Below are 15,209 nucleotides of genomic sequence, written 5' to 3'. Positions count from 1 at the left end.
ACAGGACTCCGCATTGAGGGAGACAAAATTGGTGCTTTATGTACAAATAGACAGACAGGTAGGATAACTACTAAAGCAAAAATGACCTAGGAGAAGTGGACACCGGTGACTTTGTTGTTATCGTCCACCTTAACATTCATACGCTCTGGGCGGAAGTCCATGGTGACAAAGCTATCGCGCTTCACTACGCGAAAAGGCTGCGGTAAGTTCCTGGTCAAGAAGATCTGTCAATTCAGTCAGTTAGAGTGATGATCATAACACAGCTAAAAAAAAAAAAGCAAATCCATCACTCACTTGGTCTTCACCTAACTCTGTCTCTTGGTTATCGTTTATAAGAGTTTTGCCAATCAGCTTGTCCTGCCACAACTGAGCTTCTTCGTTTGGCTGACCGCCGCCGCCGCCTTGCATTCTGTTAGCCTTTTGTTGCAGCTGCTGAAATGGATTCATGATAGAAAGTGGTTTATAGTGATATTTTTGCGAAAGAGGAGTGAAGCGCGATGAGCATTGTCTTGGCACAACCATAAGCCAAGGAAAACATAGACTACGCCCCAATAAGGCAGCTCCCTTTTCAAAAACGTGACTTGCGGTTGGGTCGGTTTAAACGTTGGAGCTCATTTTCACGAAAGCGTCGTTCAAGCTGTCTTCATTCCTCCGCCCAGATGGAACCCAGTCGCCATAGCCGTGCTTCCACGGATGAGAACATGCTTCTGTTCTCCATGCGAGACCGGTTATCTGGAGATTCGAAACCCACCCGAGACTCTTCCGTCAGCTCAACCGATTCTCTGACCAACAGCAGAAAAACCGCTAATGAGCAGTTTGATGCCGAAGATTTCGAATCATTCTCTGAAGATGCGACGCTTGTGCAAGCTGCTCAGCAGTCGCCGTTCATTCCACCTGCTGATGTTTCCACCAAACTGACGTCCAAACAGTCGAATTTGAGGAGACAGGGAATGAACCTGTTTTGGATCCTTGCGTGGTATGTGTGTTGAGCCAAAGGCAGCGACCCCGAGAATATGAAGCCTTATCGTCACTCATCATGTTCTCCATCTCTTTAGGTACTTGGTATGAATCTATCTCTAATTTTTTTTTTGGGGGGGGTTTGGGCCGATACCTCTGCCGCCGCTAACTGAACCTTCAACTCTAATTAGTTTGCCACGTTTCTATCGGTGTATAACAAATGGATGTTTTCCGAGAAGTACTACAACTTCCAATTTCCATTGTTTGTGACAAGCATGCATATGCTCGTGCAATTTACGTTTGCCGGCCTCACTTTGGCGGTTCTTCCAAAGTTCAAGCCCAAGAAACGTCCCTCCGCCAAAAATTATCTGTAAGTGGTACGCACTTTTGACAAACACCCCGTCTCGATTGTCTATCTCATGTAGCTCCCATGCAGCTACAAGGTCTGTCCGTGTGCAGCTGCCACCAGTCTTGACATTGGTCTTTCCAACCTGTCTTTGAAGACAATCACATTGTCCTTTTATAGTGAGTGCCTTTTATAGTTGTCCTCCACATTCTCGCCTTTGTTCTAACCTTAATTCTTCTAAGCCATGTGTAAATCTTCCACGCTGGCATTTGTGCTGATATTTGCTTTTCTGTTCAAACTCGAACAGCCAAGACTCAAATTGATTGCCATCATTGTTATCATCACCGCTGGTGTTGTGTTAATGGTGTCCGATGAAACAGACTTTGTGGTGGTGGGGTACGTAACATGATTGACTGAGTGGAAGTGAATTCGCATTGGAATCTCATCCTCTGTATTCCTAGATTCGCGGAAGTCATGGCTGGTGCTGTACTAGGAGGTCTGCGCTGGTCGCTTACGGAAATCCTCCTCAGAAAAGAAAGTCTTGGATTAAGTAATCCTTGTGCATCCATATTTTACCTTGCTCCCGTCCAAGGTATCATCTTGATTGTCATATCCGGGTTTGTTGAAGGTTATTTCAACATCTTTCAAAGCGCATTTTTCCTCACGTTTAAAGAGGGCTTGCATACGGTAAATGAACGTTTTATTATACACTCGGTTCGCCCATCACAGAAATAATAACTAACTGATTTCGTAGATGTTGGTCATGCTATTTGGCGGTGTCTTAGCGTTCCTAATGATTATGTCCGAATTCTTCCTTATCAAGCGGACCTCTGTTCTTACCCTGAGTGTTTGTGGTATTTTCAAAGTACATATCCATTAGCATGCATGACCACCTCCTTCCCAATGACTCACATATTGTCTCGTTTAGGAAGTGGCCACCATTACTGTTTCCGCCATTGTCTTTGGGGACAAGCTCACAGTGGTTAACATCATGGGCTTGTGCGTCACGTTGTTCGGTATTGCACTCTACAATTGGATGAAGTTCCATGAACGCCGACCAGAGCAGATTGAGTTGGGTCAAGAAGTGGATGCCGGATACGAGGAACCACGACGAACACAGATGTATAGTCAAGTGGCGGAGAGCACACCAATGCTACTAGTCGACAACGAGTATCATGATGAAGAGGACTCGGAAAGCGATATAGAACTTGAAGCAAATAGACATACAGCAGCAGCACATTGATGATGCATCCGCTTTAATACATTGTAGCCACCCCTATCATAGTTTATATTTTTTGGTGTTTCCCACCATCCATAAATGATACCCTTTGCAACATCACTATCTCGTTATAAATCTTTCATTTGGATAATGTGAAAGAGGTTCAGGCAACAACTTTAACAAAAAGAAATGTTTATTTTATACAACTTGGCCCACATGTTCAAGCGCCATTTGTTGCCGCAAGTACGATGTGAAAATGAAAAACTATTTACTACCAGTGGCTAACAAAGCTTTCGCGGAAGCGGTTTCGGCCGCAGCTATGCCGGCAGAACCAGTGCAATAAGAATTCTTGATGAAGGCGCGACAGCACTTGTAACCCCATTTACCATCAGCCCAGAACGAACCCCAGACGGAAGTATGATTATTGATGTATACTGGGAACAAGAAAACAAAAAAGTTAGATGTGTGATGATTTTTCTGGTGGAAAAAAAAAGGAACCTGTGTCCAACTTACCATCTTCTTCATATTTTGACCGGGCAACAGCTCGCTCTTGACCCTTGACAATCTTTCCTGTTCTTGAGTATTCTACATAGTTTTCCGATTGGGCAAGCAACAGTTCCGTAGGTGGACGCTGAAGATGCTCTTCACCGCCATATTTGGCCAAGATACCTTCCTTGTTCGTATCGCGGACCTTCTCCTTTTGCTGCTCAAATTGCTTGTGAAGGAGAGCAAGCTGTGTTGGATTGGCTTGCAAATGGACTTCATTACCACGATTAGCGGCTTGCCAGGCAAACATCTGTGCTTTAGCCATGTTGGGAGCATCACCAGAGTAACGGGCAAAATTGTCACCGGCAAAGTTTGTATCATTGGGATCCTTGTCTTGCAGAGGATTCTCACGCATTGAGCGCGTTTTGGGATCATAGTATGCTGAGTTAACATCCAAATTAATAAGGTATTTTGCAGTGTCTTCACGGATACTGTTGGATAGAGAGGTTTAGAAGAAGTGGAGGATAGGTTTTTCAGTATGGAAAATGAAAATGCTTACCGTAAGTTTCTAATGGTTGTTCGGGTTTTGGTATTGACGTGTTGTCCAGGCATATCAGCTTGATCGGCGTATTTATCGTCATCTTCACCATATTCATCATCAGAGAACCCTTCGTTCGCTCCTTCGATTTTCTTTGCCTCTTCAGAGCTAACCAGACCTTGCTTATCTAACTCTTGTGCCTTGATCTTCTTTCTCTCTTCCTCTACCCGCTCGTATTCTTCAATGACTTTGTCGTGCTCTTTGGGATCGTATCCATTCCAGCGATCTCGCTTTTCGTCCCAATCAAGGTCAACTTCCTGAACAATTTCGTCGGCTTGAATGTCCTTTCCCGTCCACCGTGCACCTTTCTTTCGCGGTCGTTCAACACAATCTCTTGTGGCATGTGTCGATGCACCGCAATTCTCACAGGCACCTTTGCGGAATTTAGTAGCGGCTGGTCCCTACAGTGCGGAAAGAAAAAAGTTTCAATAAAATGGGCAATTCGTCGAAAGAACACAACCACGACATCAACCTACAGCTCTCTGTCCTCTTGCGTACCATCCTCCATCATCGAACTTTCTTCCAAGTTTTTTGGTAGGAGCTTGTTGATGCTTCAATCCAGGCTTTCCAGTATCGATATACCATGGAGCCTTCAACATGAACTGTGGAGTATGGGGATTGATCTCTCTTCCCTCTTCATCAACTTCGGCAGGCGCTGTTCCTGCCTTTCTGGCGGCATCGAGATCTTTCTGTCGTCTGTACTCCTCCTTGGACAGCTTCTGACTAGCTGCTAATAAGCCTGACATGTGTACAAATGGTAAATGGTTGCTGAGCGACGAGGATCTTTCTGGGTGGAAGGGAAAAATTTCAGAACCACCAGAAATAGTGTAGTCATGTGATTGGATCAGAGTCGAAACACTTTGACGTATTAACGAATATTTTTTATTTACGTATACTTGGTCATCACTCCATATCATTTTTCACTCTAATCTTCGTATTGATCAAGCTATAAGATGGAAACCAATTTGACAGTCAGATAATGGAGTTTTGTAATATGATGGCTTCAACGCTATAGGCATTTTTACTTACCGAAAGGGTCAGAACTCGACTACTGTTAATCTCCTGGTCTCGGTAGATACCCACTAGACTTTCTGCCTTTTGATAAAGCATGCTCTTAAGGGAGATAACGATGAATTGGAATTTATCATTAGAGTGTTCCCGAATGTATGTGGCAATTTTGGAGACGTTAGCATTGTCAAGGGCTGCATCTACTTCGTCCAGCACAAAGAAGGGTGATGGATGATAACTGGATGATATCTATGTTAATAAACACTTGTTTGTGCGTCATCTTGATGGCTATAAACCTTACCTGTGGATAGCAAAGAGCAAAGCTAAAGCAGCCATAGTCTTTTCGCCTCCAGAAAGCTGTTCCATATCACGGAACCGTTTCATGGGTGGCATAGCATGGTATCGAATGCCTTCCAAATAGGGTTCCTCGTTGTCCTCGAGACTCAGGTACGCTGTTCCACCAAGTGGATGATTGGCACTCTTGGTGAGATCTTTATAGACCTGATCGATCTTTTCGGAGATATGGTTATAAGCGTCCATGAAAAGGTTGTATCTGTAAACGCATTGCCAGTCAATATCATGTCGGTATATCATTCCTTTGTCTACCGTCGGATATTCACCTCTTCTGCTTCACAGTGTTGAACTTCTCTTTAGCACGCTTAGCAGCCTTTCTCGCCTTTTCAAACTGGTCCTCTGTGTCTTTCAGTCGATTCTCGACTCCTTCCAAACGATCTACTGCTTTGAGATTAGGTGCCATCTTATCCAATTGCTCGGAGAGATCTCGGATAGTGGTCTGGAACTCCTCTTCAATGGATGAATCGTCGTTGTCCTTCAAATTACGACTGAGCGCTGAATAGTCGACGGCAATCGACCAGTTCGAGGACAACACTGACATTTGCGTAGATATTTGGGAAGGTTCATCTAGATCCATGGCTTCACTATTATTCTAAACACCAGCAAGCACCACAGGTTAAATCAATCACATTACCCATGTAGAACATATATCATACGATGGTCTATTTACCTCACTGTCATCCATAGGTACGTCTTCCATACTACCTTGGTTAAGGGGTATATTGATTTCCTCCAGTTTGCACTTTCTAAAGATGGACATACGCTCGGCATGCAGTTTTTCAATAGCAGTCTCCATATCTGTAACAACCTTCATCATCTTGTCAACCTCTTGGCCTTTTTGGGAGAGAGATTTCCGCTGTTCTTCAACCAGCTTTTCTTGAGCCTCTTCCTTGGCTTTAAGCTCAGACACTTGATTTTCCACCCTTGTCATGTTATCTTGAATCTTTTGAAGTTTGCCAAGATATTCATCCTTTTCGAGGTTCTTGGATTCGATTTCAGAAGCATCAGCAGCAAGTGTTTGCTCGAGCCTAGAAAAGCGTTGTTGAAGCTCTTCAAGCTGTTGTCTCTCGAATAACAATTGATTCTCGACTTTGGATCGCTGTGTCGTTAGGTTCAACTGCTTTTCTCTGAGCTCTTGGGCACCACGCACCTGGCTGCTCTCGTATTCGCGAATGTTAGCCACTTGAATACGAGAACAGAAGTCGCTGAAGACTTCGTCTTCAATACGAATAATGTGATCTTCAAGTTCAGCAATGGTTTGGTGTTGTCTTTGAAGCTCATCCTTTGCCTGTTTACACAAGTATCAGTACGCTGAGTATGACAAACAAACCATATGGTAGGCTATATAGTTACCTGTTGATATGGTATATCTTCTGTGGCTATGTGGTTGTTCAAGTGAGTCAATTCATCACGGATACCGGAAAGTTTGTTTTGCGTTCCTTTCTATAAGGCGATTTAATTAGCAGCTTGTTGATTACGGAGGCTGTGACAGGTGTACATACCAATTCATCATGCAAGAAGTTAAGCTTGGTCTCAAGGGCTTCGCATTCAGCCCTGGCATTCTCTTCGGCAGAACCGCGTCGCTTCTTCTTGCTGAGCTCATTCAACTGTGCAAGCAAGTTGTCCCGAGTTTGCTTAAGGCCTTTAAAAAAAATAAAGAAATTGGATTACTAGCAGGTCCAAGTTCACTACTATTGCCAGCAATATCTTACCTTCCAGTTCTCGTTCCTCCCATTGCTTTGCTGCAGATACACCTTCACCTCCAGTGATTAAGCCATTCTTATGAATGACAGTACCATCCAAAGTTACAGCTAAAATGGTACCCATTAGCACACAGGACGAAATTGAATGCACTACCAAATTCGAAAGCTTTACCTTTCACTTCTTGGTTTCTTTCGTAACAAATGTGCTTTGCAATGGCAAGGGTATCGCACACCAAGGCATTACCACAGGCATACATCAATGCACGTTCGTACTGGTCTTCGTACTCGAGGACATCCACAGCCAATTTGGCGCCTTTGGCAAAGGTGCGGAAGCGATCCTCCACCACAGGAGCAACAATGGTATCGATGGGAATAAAGGTAGCGTGACCGGCGCGTTGGTCTCGCATGTATTGGATGCAGTCCATAGCTGTTTTTTCGTTGTCAACCACAACAGCATCGATGTTTCGACCAAGGACAATGGATATCGCCAAGTCGTACTTGCGTTGAGTGGGCTTGCATAGATCAGCCAATCTGCCATGGAATCCAGGATATATTTGTTTCAAATTTTGCAAACATTCTTTGAATCGAGTTTCTTTCTCTGACTCATTTTTGTCAATTCTCGCTTGCATCAACCGATGAAGTGTCTCTTGCAGTTTATCATTCAAATCTTGCTCCTTTTCACTAGCGACATCAATGTCAATCATGGTTTATCAGTATACAAACGATGATAAGCATAGACTTACAGTATTTGCGATTGCTCATTGCGCAAAGCTTCAAGTTCCATCTTTCTAACCTCGAGGTCTTTGGTAGTATTGCTGATCTGAACTTCAACATCATGGCCGTATTGAATTAACACCTGTTCATCGTCGCCAAGGTGAGTTTGGCGATCTCTGAGCTCAGTAAGCTTTTCTTCCATTCGGAGAGTCATTTCTTGATTAGACTTGAACTGTCGCTGAAGGTTAGAAAGCTGGTGCTTCTCATAAACAGCCTGGTTGCTGACTTGCTGCTTTCTGTAAAATTTAGATGTTCATTATGTGAGTGTTGAAATTTGTTGAACGAAAAGCACCATGCTGATATGTACCTTGCATTGTATTCTTCAATTTGACTGGCATCCAACACAGGGCCAGACTTTGAGACACTTTCTTGTAGCTTGACATTGCATTCTTGGAGAACTGCATTCAATCTGGTAAGATCATCTTCGAGTCCATTCACAATGGTATTCTATTGAAAGCTATAATCAGTATATTGCATACTTGAAATTATGAACATGCAGGTCACGACTTACTTGATGTTCAAAATCCTTGGCCACTCGAGCATGATTTTCAGTGGTCTGCTGTACTTTCTTCGTCAAATGGGCAATTTTTTCGTCAAGGCTAATACCGTTTAGGCGCTGTGAAGGGAAAAGAGTCAATATTGCGAACGATTGAACAGAAGCTGCATATGACCTAGATCTTACGTAGTGCTGCAGATCTTTTTCAGATGTCTTGATACTGAGCTCTTTCTTGATACGCTCTCTGTGAAGAACAGCCAATTGTTTTCTAGCAGTTTTGAAATCTTCATCGACGGATGACTACGAGATGTAAAGATTGGTCAGATTCTATCTGATGATCAGCATGGAGTAAGATATTCAAAACAGTACCTGATCTGAGTATGCAGTATTAATTTCAACACGTTTCTCCTCTGCTTCAGTCTCACAGTCGTCAATCTTCTTCTCGACATGGAAAAGTTTCCAGAGCAGGAAGCGTACGATTTGTTCCTTCATATCGTCGCCCAATTGCTCATATCTCTCTGCTTCGGCTTTTTGTTCTTGATACTGCTTAATCTCTGAGTTAATGCCTCTTTTCTTATTGAAGCTAAAAGCACTATTTTCGATTGCGCGATCTTGTTCGATTTTCAATTTGTCATAGTCGCCCTTATATTCCAAAGACCTACGTAAATTGAATGTGAGTTCAGAGGACAAGGTCATTGGCGCAGTACAAAAGTAGGAATCCTACCCGCTAATATGCTCGATCAACAAAGTCAGGTCTTTTGGGCTCTGACTTGCGACGTGCTCAACATCGCCTTGGAAAACTAAGAAATTACGAGCGCGAATGAGGATATTCTCCTTTTCCAGTGCAGCATTATAGGCCGTCCAAAGCACAACTTTGTCATTAATCTTATACTCGGATTGACCTCTGGAATTGACACTTCTGAGAAAGTGAATTTCCCGGCCACCGTCTTCTTGATACACGATTTTGACATGGGCTTTTCGTCTGGTTTCTCGCTGCGAAAGCCCTTCCGCTTCTTGGTCGTCATGCATAGCCCCTCCACGGTAGATGAAGTCCTTGAGATTTTGGGACCGAAGCTGCATAGAGTTGACGCCCAAGACAAAGGAAATGGCATCCATAAGGTTAGATTTACCTAATTGTGGTGAACACGTTAAAAAGGTTGAAATGCCAACACGTCAAGGTACAAAACGTATTGCGTACCAGCTCCATTTGGACCAATGACACATGAGAAATTATGAAAAGGACCAATGACTTGGTGTCCTTTGTAGGATTTGAAATTGTCGAGCTCAAGGCGAATGATTCTCCCCATTCTTGAACCGGACAAAGATTTCGAGACAAGGAACGTCGGCCACGCTGTAAAAAATAAAATAACCTTCTGCGCGTCGCGACGCGCCTGCCAATCTATCATATGTGACCGCGAAATTCACGTGGACAGAATTGCACTGATCGGGCAAGCATTCAAAAAAAAAAAAAAAAACGTAGTGAATGAGATCTCGACTGATCTTAGCTCTAATGGGATTCAGAAGAAAAGGAGGACGCTCAAAAGGCTCTAACAGTGCTGGTGTAAGTTGAGGAATATTCACCGTTTCTAAGACAATAAATACTGCATTCTAACGTTGCGAATCAGAAAAAGAGACCAGATTCAACCTACTCTGACAAGCCAAAGCAAGGCGATCGCCTCGACTACCCGAATATTGAAAAGCACAACCAAGCTTTCTACGACTATTACAAGGTATTCACTTTACTGAAAATGCAGTCATGATAAAGCTCGTCAAACTCAACCAATGCAATATAGAAACAAGGAATCCTTTCGGACGAAGAATTTAAGCAGTTTTATGAAGTCTTAGCAACTCCACTTCCGACCACGTTCCGCATCACTGGCAGCAGAGAGTGAGTATCTTAATTTTAAGTGGAATTTCATACCAAACATTTTACTTACCATTTTTGCAGAACTGCCCTTGAGCTTCGTGAGCAGATCAAGAACCGTTATGTTCCTTCATTGCAGAACGTCGAAATCGATGGAGATATCATTCAGCCTCCCCAGCCTTTGAACTGGTACCCTGATGATCTTGGTTGGCATTTCAAGGTGTCGAGAGGTGTTCTTCGTAAATCTCCCGATATCAATGCCTTCCACAAATTTATTGTTGCTGAAACAGAAATCGTAAGTGAACATTACCTTGCGAAGTTGTCCGATACCACGCCCATCCTAAGCTGTTACGTTATAGGGTAACATCAGTCGCCAAGAAGCTGTCAGTATGATTCCACCGCTTTTGCTCAAGGTCCAGCCTCATCAATGGGTACGTTACATTTCCATGCTGCCATGCTACCTGCTATGTAGTAACTCGTTTTGTAGGTTTTGGATATGTGCGCCGCTCCTGGATCAAAGACCGCTCAAATCATTGAAGCTGTGCATGCTAATGACAGACAAAATGAAATTCCAAGTAAGTCTCATTATAGATGGTATGATCTATGGACTTGATACTCATTCCCACTAACTCAATCATCACAGCTGGACTTGTCATTGCAAATGACGCAGACTACAAGCGCAGCCATATGCTTGTCCATCAATGCCGTCGTCTTGCCAGTCCTTGCTTTGTAGCCACCCACCATGATGCAACTCATTTCCCCAATATCCACCTGAAGGTACGTAATCTACACCTCGTTTCTTAACATGGTATTGTTCAAATGGTTTAACTTTGTTTTTGGTAGGACGATAACGGCCGTGTATATAAAATGCAATTCGATAGAGTTCTATGCGATGTTCCATGCAGTGGTGACGGTACCTTCCGAAAGAACGAAACTATCTGGCGTAACTGGGGCATTGGTGGAGGTATTGGATTGCACCCGTATGTACAACCTCATTCCGCTGAAATTTTACATCTTGCATCACTTATTCATCCTTACTGTAATTTTATTTTTTATCAGTACCCAAGTCCAGATTTTCCTTCGTGGTGCTCAGTTGACCAAGGTCGGAGGACGAATCGTATACTCTACTTGTTCGTTCAATCCTATTGAGAACGAAGCTGTTGTTGCTGAAGTTCTCAATTTGAGTAACGGAGCCTTGCAACTCCAAGACGTTTCAAATGAACTTGTTGGTTTGAAGCGCAAGCCTGGTATGAAGACTTGGAAGGTAAAAGAAGAAAAAAAGTATAGCGCGTTAGAAGGTGCATTTTAGCTTACTTTAGCGTTGTTCATAGGTCATGACCAAGGAAGGACTATGGATCGACTCACCGGAGGACATCCCCGAACAGCGAAAACGTTCAAGATATCCTCGCAGCATGTTCCCACCTGCCAATGTGGATGAATTGCCCCTTGAACGCTGGTAAGTGTGATATGACGATAACATTGCTATGCTACCGCGTCAGAATGCTAACCGATGACCAGCGTGAGAATCTACCCCCATGAACAGGATACTGGTGGTTTCTTTGTTGCTGTATTTGAGAAGGTGTCCCCTATGACTGGAGCCGACACTGCCTACATCGCTCATATGAAGGGCGATGCGATAGTCAAAGAGGAAGAGCTCATTGAAAGCGAAAAGAAAGATGAAGAATTGTTGGATAACGTTGGTCCAAAGGAAGATGAAAGCAGCACTGCTCCCGGTACACCAGAAGTTAAGGAGGATGTCGAAGTTCCCAGCAAACGAGCCGCCGCTGAAGGCGAAGAGTCTGCGGCCAAGCCAAACAAGAAAGCCAAGGAATCCGAAGGTCTCAAGGAAGCACCTTTTGAACTTATGTCTCCTGACAGCGAAGATGTGGTTGAGGCAACGTAAGTGCAAGAGAATCCCGATCACGAAATATGTTAAAACTTTCTTTTTTAAAACAAAAAAAATAACCTGCAATTCTCTAGTGAATTTTATGGCCTTGCTTCTAATTTCCCCAAGACACAATTCTTGTTGCGCTCAATGGAAGGTAACTCCAGAAACCGTACCATCTACTTCGTATCAGAATCAGTCAAGACCATCTTGAGCCAACCAGCCGCCAAGAGACTGCGGTTAGTCAATACTGGTGTCAAGGTCTTTGTTCGTCAAGGATCACCTATGGATGGCGGTTGTCCTCTACGCATCTCATCGGACGGTCTTTCGTTGATCTCCCCCTACGTATCGGAAAAACGATGCTTCGATCTATCTACTGACGAACTCAGAGCGGTGGTCACCAAAGCGTTCCCCTTGATTGAAGAATTTGACGAACAGAGCAGAGAACGTCTCACTGCCCTTGGTATGCTGTTTCACATTTATGTCATACATAAGATTGCATATATGTCGGCTCTAACACTAAACGTAATTTTAGAACCAGGATGCTGTATTTTCCGTTATGACACCAGCAAGCTAAGCGACAGCAAGTAAGTGTTTTCTACAGGGGGTTTTGCTTTTGGGGGATACGGTGTATAAATAGTAGTGCTACGACGACTGACCTTGAACACGGCATGGATCTAACGGTATAATCGCGTTCTAGGCAACGTGGCTTGTGGTTGCCCTTAACCTTACCGGTCTGGAAAGCTCGGGTATCGTTCAACCTGCTGTTAAACAAGAAGGAAAAGAAGTCACTTAGTTTGCGGCTATTTGACGTTGAGCCGGAACATGCACCCGCTGAACTACAGCATAAACAAATGGCCAATATGAATAAGAGCGATGAAGCTAGTAGCGTATAACCGTCACATATAGAGTAAAAAAAAATGAACTTCCGATTGTCAATACAATACGCTTCTTCTAATTTTGAAGCTTTATATTTTTTTCATTCACCGTTTGGCAAATCGTGAAGAGTTTAAAAGTTTTGGCAAATCTGTTTTTGGTTGCAGCGTGAACTTTCAACCAATCATGTTGCCACTGAATTCCCCGTTAGGAAATCCCTGCTTAAACTCGTCCCCCACCGCACGACCGTGGTTCCAGAGCTTTTCTGAGAGAATATAAAAAGACAAGCAGACTTTCCGGCGGCACCAGTTTATTCTCTTTCCACTTCATCAAACATGAGCGCTCCTTCCGCCTTCACTAGTGCTCAGTTGCCTACATTGTCCAGCCTTATGCCCAAGGCTGCCAAGCTTTCCGGCGAAGTTTCCGCATCCCCCGCAAATGGAAAGACCGTCCCTCAAGAATCCTCTCAACCTGAGTGCCGTACCACCCATGAATACAAGATTCCTGATGAGAACACGAAGAACTACTCTGTTCTATTGAACAAGAAGGACGACCTTCAAATGGTCGAAATCCCTGTTCCTAAGCCTGCCAAGGGCGAAGTGCAAGTCCAGGTCAAGGCTACCGGAATTTGCGGTTCGGATGTTCACACCTGGAAGTATGGAGCTATTGGTATCTTTGAGGTCACTGATCCTATTATCCTTGGCCATGAGAGTATGGGTATTGTCACCGAAGTCGGAGAGGGCGTCAGTACTCTCAAGGTTGGCGACCGTGTTGCCATTGAGGCGTAAGTATAACGCAAACAGAGTTCCGGTTAGCAACATAAAGTTAGGCCTGAATACTAACTAGATTTACGTACCCCACATATTAGAGGAATTCCATGCTCTGAGTGTGAGCAGTGTATGTCCGGTCATTACAACCTCTGCCCTGACGTTGTTTTCAAGTCCACTCCCCCTCATCACGGTGTATTGGCCAACTACATTACCCACCCTGCTAGATGGTTGTACAAGCTTCCCGATAGCGTGTCAGATGAAGAGGGTGCTTTGTTGGAACCTCTTTCTGTCGCTATTGCCGCCTGTGAACGTGTTGGTGTTCGGTTTGGAAAGTCTTTGCTCATCTGTGGCAGTGGACCTATTGGATTGATCGTGTTGGCTGTTGCAAAGGCCATTGGTGTTGGCCCCATTATCATCACCGATATGCAAGAGTCTCGTCTCGAGTATGCTCGCCAAATGGGTGCAGACTACGTCTACAAGGTTGACCCCACCAAGAAGGATGTAGAGGCAGCAAAGGAAATCCGTTCTATGCTAGGATCTGCTCCTGACTACAGTTTAGAATGTACCGGTGTAGAGAGCTCTTTCCGCTCAGCTATCATGGCCACCCGTGATGGAGGATGTTGCTGTATGGTGGGTGTTGGCAAGAATGACCAACTTTTGCCAGTCAACAGCTTTGCCATGCGAGAAGTTGACATCAAAGGTCTTTTCCGTTACCATCACACATATCCTACTGCTGTCTCACTGGTTGCTAGCGGTAAAATTGATATCAAGCATTTGGTCACCCATCGTTTTGATTTTAAGGAAGCCCTTGAGGCTTTCGAGATTGCTTCAGACTACCGAACAGGCGCCATTAAGGTGCAGATTTTCAATTAATCAGGTCGTGCGAACATTCAATCTGTTTTGATATTCCCTTGTAAAAAAAGCCATATTGGCGCTAGCCCCATTTTACTTCTTTTCCCTAAAGTCATTTGTATCTAATGCTCTGTTATTTCTCTATTCTCACTCAAAACAAGTAAAAAATCCTCCATATATCTATGTTTCCAAATCGCACATACCACATCCAATTCTCCGCAAAGGGGTTGACTTTCCATTCACCGCGCGGAGCACTCATTTTGACGAATTTGTTACATAATTTCCAGCAACTTCTGTCTGCGCCAACTGACGTTTTTTTTTTTTGGGGGGGGAAGTCATTGACGGGAACAAAAACCTTGTTCAATATTGTGGGGAAAAATGCTCTAACGCATGCAAACAAAGCAGATGCATCAGCTGACATTGTAAATCTCTTCAAACCGGTCTGCTATTAAGCTTACGGCAACCTTCGATGCCACCCCGCGGAAAGGATGTTTGGCCAACCTTTTTTTTTCCTTGCTCAGCAAAACCGTACTCTCCGATTTTGTCTCCTATACTGCTAATCCCCTTTACATCTGTATTCATTTATTTTACTATTTTACAGAATGTGTGCAGTTCAACTTCATAATAAGAACCTACTTCACTCATCGTAATCTTAAATCTATGTCACGGACAATAGCGCTGATCTTTGTGTGCTTTTGGACGTTGAAGCTCGTTGACGGTACGCGAATTTTATCCGATTTTGTTTACAGGTCACACAATGATAGAATTTTGTCCAACCATTTTTCCTTAACAGCCTCAGGCGGATTCTCTACCCAATGCTGGCTAGCTTTGAACGGGTAATTTTACATTATACTGGTGTCTAGACTCCCAAATGTGAAAATCAATTGTTAATTGCAGTAAACGTTTTGCGCTTTTCCGCATTAAATTCTCATCTTTAGAAAGCAAAACCTTCTGTACGATGGACAATGCCTTTCAATCAATGGACCCGTCTCCACTGGAGGATGGAAAACTTTCCAACCTG

General features: G+C 43.8%; 6 protein-coding genes across 6 annotated transcripts; 3 read left to right on the top strand and 3 right to left on the bottom strand.

Moving 5' to 3' along the window:
- Window positions 1-86: 86 nt before the first annotated feature.
- K450DRAFT_275392 (uncharacterized protein) lies at window positions 87-447 on the bottom strand (the record flags this gene model as incomplete). The annotated part of the gene is made up of 2 exons (XM_051593166.1): window positions 87-224; window positions 295-447. 2 exons carry the CDS (start codon window positions 445-447, stop codon window positions 87-89), a joined length of 291 nt encoding a protein of 96 aa, XP_051440712.1.
- A 133-nt stretch (window positions 448-580) lies between these two features.
- K450DRAFT_260424 (uncharacterized protein) lies at window positions 581-2,682 on the top strand. Its single transcript, XM_051592158.1, has 7 exons — window positions 581-984; window positions 1,149-1,327; window positions 1,394-1,482; window positions 1,546-1,699; window positions 1,765-1,990; window positions 2,058-2,168; window positions 2,232-2,682. The coding sequence occupies exons 1-7, from the start codon at window positions 979-981 to the stop codon at window positions 2,544-2,546; spliced, it is 1,080 nt and encodes a 359-aa protein (XP_051440711.1). The 5' UTR covers window positions 581-978; the 3' UTR covers window positions 2,547-2,682.
- A 2-nt stretch (window positions 2,683-2,684) lies between these two features.
- On the bottom strand, window positions 2,685-4,394 carry K450DRAFT_260420 (uncharacterized protein). The gene is made up of 4 exons (XM_051592157.1): window positions 4,083-4,394; window positions 3,568-4,007; window positions 3,036-3,499; window positions 2,685-2,956 (listed from the first exon to the last, which is right to left on the bottom strand). Exons 1-4 carry the CDS (start codon window positions 4,350-4,352, stop codon window positions 2,787-2,789), a joined length of 1,344 nt encoding a protein of 447 aa, XP_051440710.1. The 5' UTR covers window positions 4,353-4,394; the 3' UTR covers window positions 2,685-2,786.
- A 50-nt stretch (window positions 4,395-4,444) lies between these two features.
- On the bottom strand, window positions 4,445-9,272 carry K450DRAFT_260414 (uncharacterized protein). The gene is made up of 16 exons (XM_051592156.1): window positions 9,140-9,272; window positions 8,666-9,071; window positions 8,311-8,599; window positions 8,128-8,241; window positions 7,957-8,061; window positions 7,753-7,892; window positions 7,415-7,681; window positions 6,844-7,352; window positions 6,681-6,779; window positions 6,471-6,610; window positions 6,322-6,411; window positions 5,639-6,256; window positions 5,235-5,560; window positions 4,916-5,167; window positions 4,636-4,852; window positions 4,445-4,552 (listed from the first exon to the last, which is right to left on the bottom strand). Exons 1-16 carry the CDS (start codon window positions 9,246-9,248, stop codon window positions 4,532-4,534), a joined length of 3,702 nt encoding a protein of 1,233 aa, XP_051440709.1. The 5' UTR covers window positions 9,249-9,272; the 3' UTR covers window positions 4,445-4,531.
- Window positions 9,273-9,433: 161 nt separating this feature from the next.
- On the top strand, window positions 9,434-12,871 carry K450DRAFT_260400 (uncharacterized protein). Its single transcript, XM_051592155.1, has 14 exons — window positions 9,434-9,502; window positions 9,567-9,671; window positions 9,735-9,829; window positions 9,890-10,100; window positions 10,165-10,236; window positions 10,293-10,380; window positions 10,449-10,582; window positions 10,649-10,785; window positions 10,865-11,069; window positions 11,137-11,261; window positions 11,324-11,704; window positions 11,786-12,153; window positions 12,226-12,277; window positions 12,391-12,871. Exons 1-14 carry the CDS (start codon window positions 9,452-9,454, stop codon window positions 12,584-12,586), a joined length of 2,220 nt encoding a protein of 739 aa, XP_051440708.1. The 5' UTR covers window positions 9,434-9,451; the 3' UTR covers window positions 12,587-12,871.
- An 18-nt stretch (window positions 12,872-12,889) lies between these two features.
- Window positions 12,890-14,386, top strand: K450DRAFT_260398 (uncharacterized protein). The gene is made up of 2 exons (XM_051592154.1): window positions 12,890-13,350; window positions 13,435-14,386. Exons 1-2 carry the CDS (start codon window positions 12,902-12,904, stop codon window positions 14,207-14,209), a joined length of 1,224 nt encoding a protein of 407 aa, XP_051440707.1. The 5' UTR covers window positions 12,890-12,901; the 3' UTR covers window positions 14,210-14,386.
- Window positions 14,387-15,209: the final 823 nt, after the last annotated feature.

This window comes from Umbelopsis ramanniana, assembly GCF_025399195.1.
Source record: "Umbelopsis ramanniana AG unplaced genomic scaffold K450scaffold_81, whole genome shotgun sequence".
NCBI lineage: Eukaryota > Fungi > Mucoromycota > Umbelopsidomycetes > Umbelopsidales > Umbelopsidaceae > Umbelopsis > Umbelopsis ramanniana.
Note: the sequence above shows the minus strand (reverse complement) of the source record. Positions and strands in the feature narration are given on the sequence as shown.